The following is an 18,070-nucleotide window of genomic DNA, read 5'->3' as shown; positions in this document are numbered from 1 at the left end:
TGGTCAATATATTTAAAGATATGTATTTGATTTCTGTAGAGTTTTTGTTTCAAGTAATGCATATTCTATTCAAGGTGCCCTATAATTGTTAAAATTTAGCATTATGGGATCTGAAAATCTATGAGGGAGCATCCTTTTGGGTGCACCTACATTTTACCATTTACTCGACTGAAGTTGTAGGGAAATACAAACTCCTGATACAAGAGTCCTGGGCTTACCTGATGCCTATTTCCTAGTTTGGGAGGTGGAGATTCTGCTCCTACAGGCCTTCCCATAATCCTGATATAAGGTGAGCATCTGGCATTTCCAGGTCTTCGCTACAATTTGGAGCCCTTTCAGCATGCTTATAGTGAAGGTATGTTGAGCGTGCACTGTTAGAGTGACAGACCTTTAGCTGAAACAGCATTTCACTCAGTTACTATGCTTTATTCACAGTGTTTGAACAGAAGGTGCCAATGTAGCACCTAAGATTTGATTAAAATAATAATGTATTTATTCTTAATACTTTACTGTTTATCAAATTATTTAGAACTTCACAGCAGATGATTGACTGAAAATATTCTCATTTAGCCATCGTGGCTGAATGCTCTTTCCAATAGATTTTGGTGTTTTTCAGTGACAGAGTGAACAGATGTGTTTTTTGTGCTGAATGCTTCTTCTACATGAAACCCCTTCTGTGGTACCTGATGATTCCAGCTCCTCTTGGATCCCTTCACCCCTATCCCATTGTTTGGTCCAGTTCTAGTCTCCTATATATGGGTGCTGTTTGTTTTGTCAAAGTAGCAGCATATTTTCCTGATGCACGTAAATACTTTGCCTACTGTTTTTTTCCCTGTTTTTCCAGACCTCCACATTAATTGTGTTTTCCCTTCTACCTCTTCTGTTTTCTCCTCTTTGTTTCTACTCAACAGTGTTTCCTTCCACAGAGCCCACTCATGTTTAAGGATCAGATGCAGCAAGATGTTATAATGGTGCTAAAATTTCCATCCAACTCCCCTGTTACCCATGTGGCAGCCAACACGCTGCCTCATCTCAGCACCCCTGCTGTGGTCACTGTGACCTGCAGCAGACTGTTTGCAGTGAATAGGTGGCATAACACTGTAGGTAAGTGAAAATAATCTTTTTAACATTCATGACATGGAATTTTGTTATTTTGTGCTCATTCTTATTTTCAATATTCCTGCTACTTGGTGCAATGAGATGTCAAAAGAAAGGCAGTAGATTATTGGTGGTGCATTAAATAAGTGAGCATACATTTTGTGCTATAGACTGGGATGATATAAATTGTTGATCCACACTGAAATCATCTCTCCAAATTACCAGTACAACTAAAATTCAATACGTGAAACTAGTATTTTTAAATATATATATTTAATTCTGACAAGTTTTGTTTCAAGAATTACATATCCTATTCGAAGTACCCTGTAACCATTAACATTTAGTATTATGGGATACAAAAACCTATGATGGCTCAAAATACTCAATGTTCATTCATTTTTCCTTAAAATTACAATGAATTTCTTCCTGTTTCTCCAGACTATTGCATGTTTTCATGTGCTAAAACAAGAATTTGAATGGGCAGCACTACTGTTATAGGTATTATTATAGATTATTAGAGTACTTTATTCACAGATCACATTTTATTGGACTGCAGAACATAGTTCCAATATCTCTGCTGTAGCATTTCTGACGTACACATTTTAAGTTGCAATGCAAAATATATACTATTATATTTTGCACCTCTCTCTTAATTTAATTTTATGGTTGCCTTAAATTTAAATTGTTGCACATTTCTGACTGCTTGTTTTGCAATCTTTGTGACTTACGCCGCTAATGTTCAAGATATTTGTGAAACAGCTACAAAAGTAACAGCTATAACTTGATCACCCTGCAAATAAACATTTTTTTCAGATCATACAAATCTGCAGGAATGTGCAGTTTATGAGAGGTTGAGTAGACTGGGATGGTACTCGTTGGAATTTAGAAGGATGAGGGAGGATCTTATAGAAACATTAAAAATTATGACGGGAATAGATAAGATAGATGCGGGCAGGTTGTTTCCACTGGCGGGTGAAAGCAGAACTAGGGGACATAGCCTCAAAATAAGGGGAAGTAGATTTAGGACTGAGTTTAGGAGGAACTTCTTCACCCAAAGGGTTGTGAATCTATGGAATCCCTTGCCTAGTGAAGCAGTTGAGCCTCCTTCATTAAATGTTTTTAAGGTAAAGATAGATAGTTTTTTGAAGAATAAAGGGATTAAGGGTTATGGTGTTCGGGCCGGAAAGTGGAGCTGAGTCCACAAAAGATCAGCCATGATCTCATTATATGGCGGAGCAGGCTCGAGGGGCCAGATGACCTACTCCTGCTCCTAGTTTTTATGTTCTTATGTTATGATATTAATTGATTTTAACAGTTTCAGCAAATATCAGTGCTCACCGCCTCTTTAATTTATAAACTAAGATGTTATTTGCTTAAATAAATTAATAATAAAATTAATTGTTTAAATAAGTTTAAACAAATACTGTTCCCAGGCCAGATGGTGGAGGGTGGGCTGCCTGGGCTTGCAAAATCCTACCAACTGTCCTGGCTTGAGACAATTCACACCTCTTTAACCTGGGATTACCCCTCTCTCTGGATCTGTAAAGACTTAATTACCTGCAAATGCACGCATTCAAAGTATCATCTTGCATCTTTGATTTTGTCTATATATATGTTTCCGGAACCTACCTCTTCATTCACCTGAGGAAGGAGCAGTGCTCCAAAAGCTAGTGATTTGAAACAAACCTGTTGGACTTTAACCTGGTGTTGTAAGACTTCTTACTGTAATTAATGTTAGGACATTTTCTCCCCTTGAACTTTGCATGTGATACAGTAGTTTTTTATGTATAGTTAATCCTTTCTAAAGACTATCAGAGTTATCTTTTAGAAAGGTTGTGCATGGCTTTTAAAAAAGCTGTAAGAAATATAAATTATATTTATCGAATATCCATTCATCTATAAAAATACTACAGTATGTCAAGTTGAACATATCTGGATAATTGGTAAACAAGTTAACGAAATCTTAAATATATCGATCTGAAAGCTTTTGATTTTAGGAAGTAATATAAGCAATATGTTTGCCTTGTATATTATGTTGTGACTAGCTTTACAACTTTTTATAATAGCCAGCCCCTCCTCCTCTTCCGTCAATAAGGGTTTAAGGCATGTTTAACGTAACATTCTTTGAAGGAGGATAGTAAACATATACAAAATAACTTCTGTGCCTTGGCTCTTTTATTCTCTCATCCTAGTGCTCCACACGACGGAATCTTCCCAACAAAACTATTTTTAACTTGTAGGCCTAGACATTATTGTACAACATAACCAAAACCACTCCAAGCTTCATCTAATGCTCACACAACAAACATAATTAGGTACTGATTGGAAGGGAGAGTTCTGGTTCAATTTTCTGCTCCATAGCCCCAAAAAAATGAGGAAAAATTCAATGCCAATATTCTTGCAATGGCCAAGAACATATAATTCAGCACTGGCAAGGGACCATAAGGTAGACTTGGGTTTCACTATCTGGGATGTAATCTGGAGGGTCAAATTCTAATTCGATTGATTTCAATCGAATGAAAAGCAGGTGGGTTCTATAAAGGGAATGTGATCCAATTTCCAGATTACCTCATACGTCAATGAAGTAAAAAATCTACCCCGATTTTCTGGTACATGTTTAGTTACTTACTACATTGAAAAAAGGTGACACTGCTTTGTCTTAATTTAAATGTTTTCTAGGCTATATGACACTCTTCACCCTGGTGCACAGACAACCAATGAAATATATAAACTAACATCATGTTCTGTTTTGCAAACAATTTACATCAAAAAATTTGAAATACATAGTCCATCAGTCAGTTCAGTAGACCCAGCAACAACTATGTACTGTCTCTCATGTAGTTAAATGCCCCAGCATGCTTGATAAAGGTATAATGCACACTGATCCAAAGAATATTACAGTGGGTGATCAGGACCTTGGTTGAAGAGATACTTTAAGAAACACCTTGGGAGATAAAGGGGTTCACAAAGCAAATTCCTCTGCTTGGAACCAGATACAATTTTGCCCGTAACCTATCTTTAAAACTATAAGTAGAATACCTGAAAAGGTTATATTTTAAAAGTTCATTACATTAATTCTGTCATTTGTGAGACATTTATATTTATTATCTCTCTGCAGGTCTGAGGGGAGCTCCAGGATACTCCCTGGAACAGGCCCATCATTTGCCAATTGAAATGGATCCATTAATTGGTAAATACAGTTAAGGGCAATTGTTTAAAGACTATTTCAGTAATTAAGTAGAAAGTAAAGATAAATCTTTTACGAGTTCTTGGTTAATATTAGCATTAAAATACTTATTCGGCATACAGTTTTGTTATAGCTAAAACAATTAAATTACTCATTTTAACATTTATAATCTTGGTGCAAAAGTTAGTTTAATTTCGAAATTAGAATAATTCTTATTCAAGTGTTATTTATAATTAGCCCTTTGAATATTATTTGATTTTACAAGTGTCTTTTTGAATTTAATGGGAAAAAACTTATGACGTGATTCACCCAAATGGAAACAAAGAGCCATAGCGAGTGCGTTTAGCCGCGTGTTTCCCGGCATTCGCAGTTTCGAGAAACACATGGCTATTCAACGCAACTCACAGTGTACAAGGAGCCTGAACGGGGAACATGCGGCCAAGGCTGCACATTGCCTCGTTTTCTACTCTTCCGCTCACCAGAACTCCCCAGTGCAGCGAGAGAACGGGGTGCCATTTTTAAATAGTGACCCGATCTCCGAGGTCCCCAAAATGATCAGCCCTTCCCCCCTCAGCCTGAACACACAATGGGAGGGTCCCCGGAAGTGCCAACCTGGCACCCTGGCAGTGCCCATGCCAGCTGGCAATGCCAGCTGGGCACCTTGGCAGTGCCAACTCGCAGGAATCCACAAAGAAGATCATTCAGTACATGAAAAGACGGACAAAGCAAGGACAGCCCCTTTTCACGACATTACCTACTGTATTCAGGTATGTTTTTAAAGGTCCAAGTCTTTCAGTGAGTTCGTGAATGGATAAGTGGGTGAATGAGTGAGCGAGTGACGAGTGAATGGTAAGGTGGAGGGGTACACCATCTGAGCTCCCCCCCTCAAAATGCAATGCCTGCCCCCCTCTACCAGAGACATCCCTCCCGGGACCCATGACCTGGGTACCGCTCATACACGTGTATGATTTTGAGCCGGTGGTTGCATATGAGTTAGACATTCAGAGAATGGAACCTATTTTGGTTGATGAAGTCACTTCCTGACATTGAAGTGCTCTTAAGGCGACATATGTGCCATCAATGCCCCCTGGACCTGAGGCATCCCAGCGATGGCGGTGAATCCTGCAGACTCGGCCTAGTGGGCCTAGTCCAAGTCAAATGGATGTAGTTGGAGGTCCGGGCATACAGAGCATTCATCAGCACTTGGATTCACTTGTGGGCTGAGGATTGAGAAATGCCCTGCAGTCAATACCCGAGCCCTGAAATTACCCAGTAGTGATAACATCCAGAGATGCCATGAGCTTCCCGGCCGCTGGGAGCAGCTGTCCTCCTCCTTCATGAAGTGCCAGGTCTGCAAAGACATGGCATATGTCACGCACTGTCTCCTTGGTCAATCAGAAGAACATAGGCTGGGATTCTCCCCTACCCAGCGGGGCGGGGGGTCCCCGTGTACTGGAGTGGCGAGAACCACTCCGGCGTCGGGCCTCCCCAAAGTTGCGGAATTCTCTGCACCTTTAGGGGTTAGGCCCGCAACGGAGTGGTTGGCGCCCCGCCGACAGACGCAAACGGCCTTTGGCGCCCCACCAGCCGGCGCGAACGGCTGGCCGAAAGGCCTTCGCCGGCCGGCGTGAGTCCGCGCATGTGCCAGAGCGTCAGCGACCACTGACGTCACCCCGGCGCATGCGCGGTGGAGGGGGTCTTTTCCGCCTCCGCCATGGTGGAGGACGTGGTGGCGGCGGAAGAAAAAGCATGCCCCCACGGCACAGGCCGGCCCGCCGATTGGCAGGCCGCGATCGCAGGCCAGGCCACCGTGGGGGCACCCCCCCCGGGGTCAGATCGTCCTGCCCCCCCCCCCAGGACCTCGGGGCACGCTTGCGCCGCCTGCTCCCGCCGGCACCAGAGGTGGTTTAAACCACACCGTTGGGATTGGCCTGTCAGCGGCGGAACTTCGGCCCATTGCGGGCTGGGGAATCGCCGTGGCGGGCCCGTCGACTAGCGCGGAGGGGACCGGCGCGGCGCGATTCCCGCCCCCGCCGATTCCCGGATGGCGGAGAATTCGGGCCACAGCTGGGGCGGAATTTACGCCCATAGCATCCGACAGCTCGTTGAAGGACATGTGAGTCCTGTACTCCCAAGGTCTCCTTCTCCACTGTCTTCTGCCCCTCTCCTTGGCCTGATGGGTGGCCATGATTTGCCCTGACCAGCGGCTCCCTGTTATCCTGGTGCAGGCTCCAGCCTGGGTTGGCGTTGTCGGAGTCGGTCTCCAAAACAGCAATCAGGATGATCGGCAGTTCCACTGGCTCTAACTCAATACAACTCAGTAATCTATGAGGAATGTGAGAAGGAGAGAGAGCGACAGTCATTTAGCACATCCATCCTGCGACCCTCAATCCATCCCAATACCCCTTTGTCCTCCTTATCCTGGAGGCTGACAAGTCTGCACTGACTTCCGGTGGCTAGTGCCATCTCTATTAACTACTGTCTATAACACATTGTCACTACAACCACCATGATAACTGTCCAGACCTTTTCATAGTCCTCAACATGTTCCTATCTGGTTGTTGCCTCCCTTCATATAAGCAGCAGTCAAATTCAACATGTGTTGTGGCACATGGGTGCTCATGTGAACCTTGAGGGCTCCTGGATCTCCCAATGCAGTCAGGTGGTCATTGCTGCAAGGCACTCGCGTCTCCCTCCCAATTTCCGGCATCCAACCTTCAACGATTGACACCTCAGGATTCACCCCATATCCCTGACTTGGAGAATGAGGGCAGCTGAGAGTGGTAAAGGATAAATGTTGATGGCCAATTGGTTGGATGAACATGACTCACAGGAAGGTACAAAGGCACAAGAACACTGAGACAAAGAAGGACAACATGAATAGGCACTGTGGATACTCAGGGTTGGACATTCCACAATCTTGTTGCTGGCATTCCTTTACAATTAATACACCAACCACTACATGACGTATAGTGCATCCCATATTGCACCCCCCGGCCCAGAGCATTACTGTCCCACTTTCTCTCTCTGGGTTACATGCAACTAGCCCCTTAGGATGGCAACCTTCCGCCCAAATAAGGAGACCCCCATCCCTCAGGCCATTGGGAACTAAAATCTGGGAGGTTCTACTCAGCTCCCTGGAGCTCAGCCTGAAAATTCAACTGCGGCTGCAAGAAGGTCATCATTCAAGAACGCTTGCACTCAAATTTCTGAGTTCAACCAGCTGCATGGATGGAAAAAAAAGCTTCACAAGCATACCACAGTGCTCTGTCATAATGGTGTGCAATGGAGGAAGCTCTTGAATTTTAATAGGGTGTGAAATGCAGTGTAAACAAACAATCCCCATAAGTCCTATGAAGCAGACAACAGCTGGCTAAACCACAGAAGCTCGTAAAAGCTAATGGGGACTATAAATACGCAAGTACAAATGGATAAAAGCAGGCATACTGCAACAGTGAAACCACAGAGCCTATTGAAATATCAACGTGTGAAATGCTTCTCTGAAACAAGCTGCAGAATGGCTCTGTCCTGTAAAAGGATTTGAGGATAGACAGGCTGCAGCTGTGTTGTGCACCATTAAGGGGTGTTAAACATGAAAGAAAGCTAGCTTCAAGATTTCACAGACCCACTGTGCCCCATCCCATGGAAGACCTCTGACCTGACCTCCTCAAGTGCACCCTGAGACCCCAACCCTCAACTCCCTTGAACGGTCCCCCCACATCATCTGGCCAGTGGTTTTTTTACTCTGATGCACCCTGGCACTAAATGAAGAGGGCTACTCACCTCCTTCCTCCCCCTTGGAGTCCATGGTGCCTGGTCCCCGATTTTAAAGACCACTAGTAATTGGCGCCAATGTGACATCCTGCTGGTTGGCGGGAAGATTCTTTGAGGCCAGAACATCTGACTTTAATCTCGCTAATGAGATTACAAGGAATTCAAAGCATGCTAATCAGGTTCTGTCCCTTTCTGGGCGAGATCTGGATCACACCAGCATAAGATAGCTAACTGATTTGCACACAGCACAAATCCCATTTTGGGCCTCATGCCAGATTTTCCCAATTTAACGGGATTTGCGCCAGACATAATGTGATCAGAAAATCGGCCCCTACATCTTGATCTTCAGAATTAAAGGTAATTTCTCACTATTGTACTAATGACATACTTAATTAACAGAGTTACCCCACTGCCTTTACTTCTGAAATTCAAGAACTCTTGAATATTCAGTCTTGATCACCTTGCTGCCACCTCTCTGTAATGGTAGCCAGGTCATATGTATTTACTTGTGCTAACAGTTCATCCATTTTGTTATAATTACGCGCATTCTGTTACAGAGTCTTTTACTCTGGCTTAATTTGCTGGTGCACTCTCAAGTTTGTATGCTATGGCCCTCCCTGGTTATAATTTTTCAGATCACTAACCTGCTCTATTACCTTGTTGTTTCCCTTTAATTTCCCTATCTCCCCTCACGTGATCTCTTCCTCCCGCTCTTGAATTCAAAGCCCTCCCTCTATTGTCCTAATTGTATGACTTGCCAGAACACTGATGCTGGACAGTTCAGGAGAAGACCTTCCCAATGCACAGCTCTCATTAGCCCAGTACTAATGCCACTGTCCATGAGTGGAATCCATTTCTCCCACAAGTCTCTGAGCCACGTGTCCAATCTCTCATCTCATTTACTGTACACTAATTTTCCCTTGGCTCAGGTAAAATCCAAATGGTTTTGAGGTTTTTCTTTGTAACATAGCCTCTAGCTACTCTTACCCTCAGGAGAACTAGTCTTATCGACAGCCACATTGACCATGACAACTGGATGCCTCCCCTCTCAATGCAAGCTCCTCTCCAGCCCAATGCAGATAAACATTGAACACTGGCACGGGGCAAGCAACACAGTCTTTTGGACTCTCTTGGCTACAGAGAACTGCATCTTTTCCCCCCCCCCCCCCGACAATATTTCCTCTACTGCCACAACATATTTGCCACCAAATCCCCCCGCTTACCCCCATGAATAGCTTCCAGTACCATGATGTCTTGGTCAGTGTCTTCATCTACATTGCAGTCCCTGCATATAAACTGCAAGAACCTCAAACCAATTGCAGAGTTGCGATGGCGCCTCCATTTCTATCTTCTCGATCCCCTTAACTGACTCACTCACAGTCACACCTAATAATAATATTAAATCTTACAATTATTAATAAATTGCCTGAGTGTGAAAAGGGAAACAAGAAAAAATACTCACCAGTCACTAAACGGTTACTTCAGATGTCTCAGAAACCAGTCAGCATGTTCTGAAGCCACACACAGGGCACCAATGCTCTCCTCATGCTCTTTTATCCTGTGCCTCTGTCGTTCTCCTCATACGCCTTTGCACTGCCTCCACCCTTGCATCAAGCTCTTTTGTACTGTGTGCACTTACACCTTGTAGCATTGTGGGAGCATCTTCACCGCATTGAAGAAGGCCCGGCACCATCTTTTTAAGGACTGCTAGGAATGGGTATTAAATGATGGCCTTGTCAGCAACATCCATTTCCCGAGAATGAATGGGGAAAAAAGTAATATCAAAGATGTACACACTTCTTATTACTTTTATACCTGTAATGAATTTCTGGCCCCATAGTTTCCATTCCTGTACTGATTTTAGCCTAACCCACCCAGTGGAATATTTACTGGATTGGATTAGCTACACATCTTACATTGCATCCAATTTTACTTTCTACATTGGAATGTGAAACGGTGAAGCAGGTCTGATCTGATCCTGTTCGTTTTCCACTCTGCAGTTTACGTTAAAATTACACCAGTAATCTTAATATTTCCGATCTAGGGGAAAACTGGTCTGAGGGGTGGAGGGGATAGATTTATAATGTTGTTCCTTACAAGCAAACGTTTTAACTGTTTGCAAATTTTTCAAGAACTTTTACATTGCTACAAACTTTCCTGTTCTGTATTGCATTTCCTTCCAAAGTTATAATTTCAGAAGAGTTCATATTGTACCATATAGGCCACAAAGTAAACAACAGGTTTGGTTATATCCATGTACATAATGCAGTCTTTGACTGGAAAATCCCAATTTTACAATTTGTGTACAAAAAGTCATAATTCTCTGGTGTAAGTTTGATTAAGGAAAATATTTGTGAACTAGGAAAGTTTTTCCAATTTTAGGTTAAGTAGCTGGCATAGCATTCAGATGTAGTTGAATTTTTGATTAAGAGATGAAAACATTCATAAGGTAAACGTCTTTCATTGAATTGAATTTGATTTTTGGGTGGTATTCCGCCCCGCCCCCCCCCCCCCCCCCCCCCCCCCCCCCGGCTGGGTGGGAGAATCGCTGGGGCGCCGTGCAAATCGCGCCACGCTGCCCCGACACCCACATGCGATTCACCCACCCCCCCCCCCCCCGAAACCAGCGGTGCGCGAATCGCGCCGGGCCGCTCGGAGAATCGCCGCAGACGCGAGCGCCGATTCTCCGGCCCAGATGGGCCGAGCGGCCGCGTGCAAACGGCCAAGTCCTGCCGGCGCCGTCCACATCTGGTCGCTGCCGGCATGTACTTGTCGCGAAGGCTTGGGGGACGGCCTGTGGGGGGAGCGAGGGGGGCTCCGTTCCCGGGGGGGCCTCCGATGGGGTCTGGCCTGCTATCGGGGCTCACCAATCGGTGGGCCGGCCTCTTCCCCCCCGGGCCTACTACCTTCCGCGGCCTGCCCCAAAACCCTGGCGCCACGTTGATGAGGGGCCAGAGCGCTCCACGAGCTAACCGCGCATGCGCTAGTTGGCGCCAGCCCAACTGCGCATGCGCGGGACCCAAGGTGCCGCGTCTTTTACACGGAGCCGGTTCTCTGACTCCACGCCGAGGCCCCGCCCCATACTAGCCCCACGGAGGGGGGAGAATAGGGCGCCGACGCCGAAGTAAAACAGTCCGGTTTTTACTCCGGCGTCGGCACTTAGACTCCCGTTGGGAGAATCCCACTTGCATGGTAATCTGACAGAGTGGACCATCCACCCATTGTAGTACTGAACCAATATTCATCCTACTGAAATTATTGGAATGAAGATCCAGTGAGTTTTATAAAGAGTGGACGATCTTCCCCACCAGATTACCCTGCAGACAGTGAAGACACAAATCCAGCTCACTGGTTCTGAACTAAATCTTATCTGGTAAATTACACAAAAATGAGAATATGCTGTTCTTTCATTCCAATGTTTAATATAAAGGAAGCTGAATCCAAGGACTCCATAGATGTAGCTTGTTACCCCTGATCACCATCAATCTTGAGTATCAGTGGGTTCCCTAACATTGCTAGGTTCATGACATATCATTACTGGGTTTTAACTTCGTATTTGTGTCTCTGCTTCTGTCACTCCAAGGCCTCTCTCAATAGAAAGACATGTTTTCTTTAGCTCCCAGAATGATTGTTCTACTGAGAGGTTACTAAATCAAACTGTCTTGTAGATATGGGCTACTACTCTTCCTTTATTTTCATTTAAAAAGCAGCAAAGTTTGGCCTTGCATGTCAAGTTGTTTTTCTTCTGTCATGAGTGCCTCAGTTCACTGTTTTTCAAACCTCTGTGAAGGAGATAAAAAAAACCTCGGCGAGAAATCAGTGTAAAACAAAAGCTAGACCAGCCTGATTTACTGGGGGGACCAAATGATTGTACACATCACGGAGATAAAAGCCTGTCTCAACCGCAAGCTTTTAAATTCATATTTGTGAAACATTTGCCCAGATTAAGCAGATAATCAAGGTGAAGATTGTCTGTTTACTGAGAAGCATCTGAGGTGTTTTGTGTTTGAGATCAGCATGAACTCAGAATTGTTTCTCTTTGTTTTCTCCTCACAGCCAATAATGCTAGTGTGAACAAGAGGCAGATCACGGACCTTGTGGATCAGAGCATTCAGATTAACGCACACTGCTTTGTTGTGACAGCAGATAATCGATACATCCTCGTTTGTGGATTCTGGGATAAGAGTTTTCGAGTGTACTCAACAGAAACAGGTATGTGACAGTACCAAGTGGCTTCTAGAAATTAAGGATTGTAGTTTGAAAATTAGAGCAACCAATGGTATTAATTTCAACATAGTCATGCATGTGATATAGGGTTAACCCATCCATCACTTCATTGTGCCTCCTTGTACTGTACCAGCGCACTCCAGAGACACTTATAATAATTATTCTCGGCTTCCAGCTGAAAATAGCCAAATATAGTTTCTCAATAAAATAGCATAAACATCAGGGATGGGATTCCCCATCCCACTGCATCCGTTTTCTGGTGCGGTATGCCCCCACCGGCAGTGGGATTCTCCGTCCCGCCAGTCGGCCAATGGGGTTTCCCATTGTGGGCAACCCCGCGCCGTCAGGAAATCCGCGGCCATGAGTGTGCTGCCGGCAAGGCGGAGGATCCCGCCAACGGAGAATCCAGCACCAGATTTCTTTGCAAATGGGAATACTAATCCAAGCCTTGATCTATCCAGGACACATGTTATTTAAATCTAAATATTGACACTAAAATATGCTGATACTCTTAATGTAACCATTTTAAAATTTAGCTGTACTCCCTACTAGTTTTCAATTGAAATGGTACTTTTTATAATAAGCTGCAAAAAGGTGGAAACACTTGGCAAATGAAAGCATAAATCAAAAGTAAATCTAGCAAGGAATGCTAATTAATCATTTCTGTTGAGTTCTAACTGAAAAGTTAATTCTTAAAACTCTTTTAAGATGCTAACTGGCGTTTATGCTTTCTCAGCATATTCTATTTATATGTATTTAATTATTAATGGTATAAAGGATTCATCTCAATTTGGCTTTCCAAAAGTGATCAATGTATTATTTTTTTTGCCTTATTTCTGTTATCATCTCTCTGCAAAAACCTCAGTCACCATTTTTCATCTAAGAACTGAGAGAAAGACTGTTGTCAGTGTATTTGACCGTGAAGGATATCACAGTTGAGCTTGACCTTCTCGTCAACTGACAACTTGCAATAACAATTTGTTTTTGTATCTTTGGAGAGATGTTAGAGAAGGATTGTGTGGCCAGCCATGTCAAAGGCTGCAGTTGTGTCGAGAAGGACAAGGAGGGATAGCTTACCTTCGTCACAGTCATGTAGGATGTCCTTTGTGACTTTGATAAGTGCGATTTCAATACTGTGGTAGGGACAGAAATTTGATTGGAGGAAATCAAACATGGAGTTTCAGGAAAGATGGACACGGATGTGGGAGGAAACGACAAGTTCAGGGATTTTAGCGAGGAAAGAAAGGTTGGGGATGAGGCAGCAATTGACAAGGACGGAGGGGTAATAGTTTGATTTTTTTTGAGGAAGGGGTGATGACAACAGGTTTGAACAAGAGGGGGGCAGATGAGTGGAAATAGCAGAGAAACTAGATAAAGATATTGAAGTGTTGGAAAGGGCGCAAAAAGTATTTATAAAGGTGATAACAGAAATCCAGGGGTATATCTTTCAGGAAAGAATGAATAGGCTGAATCTCTTTTCTCTTAAAAGAGACAGCTGAGGGTGACTTAATAAAAGTCTTTAAAATTATGAAAGGTTTTGTTGAGTAAACATACATAGAACATTTCCACTTGTGGGGAAGACCAAAATTAGTGGCCATCAATTAAAGACAATCATCAAAAAATCAAATACAGAATTCTGAAGAAACTTCTTTAACAAGAGAGGTAAGTCGGTGGTTGAGGTGAATCGTATAGGTGCATTTAAGGCAAAGGTAGATAAAAAAGCAAAGGTAATAGAGGGTTGTGCTGGTAGAACTAGGCAAGGAAAGGCAGGCGGAGCATCAAATGGAGCACAAATGCTAACACGAACAGGTTGGGCTGAATGATCTGTTTCTGTGTTATATATCCTATCTGATCTGCATTTGGAGCCTTCCCACAGCAATGCAGCTGAATCAAAAACATAGTTGTGCATGAGATTCCACTTTGAGGTGCTTGCTGCTTGTTAGTACATAAATGCACTGTTCCACTAAATGTGCATTTAATTCATTTTTTAGATATTTTAATATTGAAGCTCATTTTACTTTATCGGAGGTTTTCTGAATAATTACTGTTGAAAAGTATCCAAGTTTTCTAAGGTTTTTGATGGCAGTAGTGCAACAGTGAAATATATCCAAAATTTGATATAGATGTCCATGTTTATCAGCAAAGATTCAAGAAAGGGTTGAGCCAAATATAATATAGTACAGCTACATTATCCATCTTATACTAACATTTCAATAAAACCTGACTTTATCATTATTTTCAGGTAAATTGACACAAATCGTGTTTGGACACTGGGATGTGGTCACATGCTTGGCCAGATCCGAGTCCTATATTGGTGGAGATTGTTACATTGTGTCAGGTTCTCGTGATGCCACGCTTTTGCTATGGTACTGGAGTGGCCGGCATCACATCATTGGAGACAACCCTAACAATAGTAAGTAGCCTTTGAAAAGAAGAACTGTCACTTAATGTTATGCTTTTTTGTAAAAAGCATGTCACGTGAAGGATGATTAGAGCTTACTTGTCAAACTTCCCGTAACCAAAATAAGAGCTATGAAAGAGTGGAAGAAATATAAATGCCAGAACTAATAATTAGCTGTTTTAGGTGCTAGAATATGCAGTAATGAGTTTTCAGCAGTGTTGGGACATTAATTAAGATTTGTAGTTTGACTGTATGTCTTCCAATCTGTGAAACGAGGTTTGTTGCAGATCATAATTGGGAGAAAGATAATAAGTTTTATTTCAGGTACTTCACATCTACATAAAGCATATTAAAGACAAAGAGAAAGATTGGTAATGTTTCTGAAACTACTTAATCTAGTTAGCAATTTATAGAGTGTATTTTTTATGGTAAATTATAACATCTTTCACAATTGTAGTAATCTTGCTGTAGACTTTCATCACACACCTCCCATTATATCAAATTGCTCTTTTATCATATTTAATCAAGAAATAAACTCTTGAAAATCTGAATTACACCTGATGATTTTATAATGTATATTCACGTTGAACATTGTAAATGAGTTGAAAAGATTGCTTTCGAAAGAAATCTAACTTTGTAACAGATCCTTATTTCTAAACAAAGGTGCACAAATATTTCAAGACACTGCAAGTGTTAAAATAATCAGATAAGCACATTTGTTAATACGGTTTCCAATTGTTTTGAGATCAGCAAGACAAAATGTCAGAAAGGTTGATAGCAAACATATTATGCCATTATATCTAAATGTTAACACATGCAAATAGACGAACAAGTAAAGTGATGGCTTTCCTTCCTATTACAAAACTAAACTGATTTTAATAATTTCACATTTGTAACTTAATGCTTTCCTGTGGAGCTTATCACACCGGCTGATTGTGTTGATGGAATGAGTGTTGTAAAACAGTACTGCAAAGCCTTACCTGTTTGTTTACTCAGTAGTTTGACATAGCTTTTTATATGGCCTCGCTATAGAATCCCAAACCATGATCCTTGTGAAAATGATATGATCTCAAGGCTGAGGCTGCAGATTCTAGATTCATAGTTTATTCAGAGGGCTCTGTTTTAACTCTCCCCATCTGTTAGTCAACATGTGGGGGGTCACAGCATAGGGCGGGGGCTTACTCGTGCCTTTGTCTTCCCAATCTAGCTGGCTGCAATATGAAATTTCAGGCTGCAAGGACACCACGCAAAACAGGTGTGACTTCATTGCATATGTACAAATTCAGTTCTGATGATGTAATCGGGGTCAAAACTGCTATTTTAAATTGATGCCTGAGTGAGTGTTAGCAGTGATAGTTTACCTGCCAGAACTAACCTGCCAGGGAGAGGAGTCAAGGCCAAAAGAGGCCCAGAAAGCACAAGTATTAAAACTGAACCCAGAATTTTCAACCAAGACATTTTCTTACATGGTAGTTATGAAGTGTTACCTGATTGTTTTTCATTTTGGGTGGTGCTGCTTCTACGAAATAAATAATTATTGAACAATTGTATGTAAAATGCTGAAATAATTGTTTACTGAATAAAGAAGAAATATCCTCCATGCAATTGAGAGAAAATTTGTATGTTGGAAGAGAATGTGTCTGTTTGAAATGCGTAAATTGCTTGAATTATTTGCACTTCATTGTTAAAGCTTGCATTTGAATGCTGCAATACATTGTCATCAAACATCACATTTATCGGTTTGAAAGTGAAACTCTGATAGATCTGGTGCCAGATGCTTTAATCTGATGCAGAGTAATTCACAACTGGAAAAAAAACTAATTTAAAAGTGATAAAAATTAATTTGCACTCTCTAATTGAAGCTGGTGCCCTATGTTGAAGAGCTGCAAGACTCCGACATCTTATGTTGGAACAGGAGTTGATTGAATCTTTTTTTGTCAGGCAGGTGTGTTGCACTTGGCCAAGAATCCTCCAGAGCATTTTCTGCAATATATTACATTCAGCCTTTGACTGCTGTTCTCTTAAAGGGATCAATTCAATTCACACTGTGTCCCAAGGGCCTGAAAGTCCATTGATTAGAGGGATTTCACCTGACATTTCTCATTAGACAACTCCAAAGAGCACGCATCCATGCATTTCTTGTTTTTGTTTTGGGGGGAGGGTTGTAATCCAGAGTAAATTTATGTATTGCATCAATGTACCATTCATATTTAATTCAGTTCATATGATCTGTAACTGGTTATTTATTTTCGGGAATCCACAAACCATTGTTGCCTTTTGAGCACACTTCATATTTTTTTAAAAGTTTGTTTTCTTTGTTTCCCCCTCGATTGTTTTAGTTTCTAGTTTCTATCCTTTCATCATCAAAGGACAAGGCAGGCAAGAAATCCCATATCGTTCACTCACAGACACATTGCAACAGCCTAAAGTGACTTGGTGTCTGATTTTTTTTCTCCCCACTTTCTTTCCCTGTAAGGAATTGTAAATCCCAACTCAATGCCTCCCCCTTATGGCTCAACCCTGACTGAGATTGGAACACCCTGTGTGGACACTGCCAACTGCCAATCCATATTGTACTTTGCATGTGGCAGTTTGTTGTTACATCATCTTTAATCACAATTATTTGACTTTTAAATAATATATTTTTTAAATTACTTCTAATAATTCCAGCTAAAAATCATTCATTATTAAACTGAAAATATTTGTTTTGTTTGCACTATTAAAATCCAAACTATTATTAAAATTACTGCCTGGATACAAAGCCATAGGGAACATAGCTTCAGTTTTATAGCATTTAATCAATCAACTTTTGGCGGCTTTAAGAAGTAATGAAATCTGAACACCTTTGTTGAGATTGTATAGTCTTTCCACAAATGTCTTGCGTTGTCAACGAGTGAAATCCTAAAAGAACACAATAGTTTTTAGTTTAATCTTCAGTTTAATTATTCATGAATTACGTTAAAAGGACTCCTGTTGTTTGCAGATGGAATTTGCAATAATCTCTTGTTTCATTCAACATCTCAAACTGGCATTCCTGCAACTCCATGATAAAAATGAATATTAATCGGCTGTTGACACTTCCAGATCATGTTGGCCACGTTCATTGTATATGTAGCCAATTGCATTTTACCAGCTCTGATCTGACTAATTAAACTGGAATGGATTGAATTGAATTGGATTTTGTTTATTGTCACGTATACCGAGGTACAGTGAAAAGCATTTTTCTACGAGCAGTTCAACAGATCATTAAGTACATGAAAAGAAAAGGAAATAAAAGAAAATACATAATAGGGCAACACAGGGTACACAATGTAACTACATAACACCGGCATCGAGTGAAGCACACAGGGGTGTGGTGTTAATGAGGTCAGTCCATAAGGGGG

At 41.9% G+C, this 18,070-nt stretch overlaps 1 protein-coding gene across 12 annotated transcripts in view; it reads left to right on the top strand.

Moving 5' to 3' along the window:
* The window catches only part of nbeaa (neurobeachin a), a 1,044,979-nt gene that overhangs the window by 1,003,249 nt on the left and 23,660 nt on the right, over window positions 1-18,070 (top strand). For 9 of the 12 annotated variants that reach the window (XM_038817846.1, XM_038817848.1, XM_038817844.1 and 6 more), the window contains 4 exons: window positions 912-1,104; window positions 4,217-4,288; window positions 12,116-12,271; window positions 14,529-14,699. In XM_038817846.1, the coding sequence (XP_038673774.1) occupies window positions 912-1,104; window positions 4,217-4,288; window positions 12,116-12,271; window positions 14,529-14,699 (592 nt within the window). The remainder of the gene's footprint in view (window positions 1-911; window positions 1,105-4,216; window positions 4,289-12,115; window positions 12,272-14,528; window positions 14,700-18,070) is intronic. The other 3 variants (XM_038817850.1, XM_038817849.1, XM_038817845.1) reach the window with 1 other exon arrangement.

Source organism: Scyliorhinus canicula, chromosome 14, assembly GCF_902713615.1.
Source record: "Scyliorhinus canicula chromosome 14, sScyCan1.1, whole genome shotgun sequence".
Lineage (NCBI taxonomy): Eukaryota > Metazoa > Chordata > Chondrichthyes > Carcharhiniformes > Scyliorhinidae > Scyliorhinus > Scyliorhinus canicula.
This window is presented reverse-complemented; position numbering and strand designations above follow the sequence as displayed.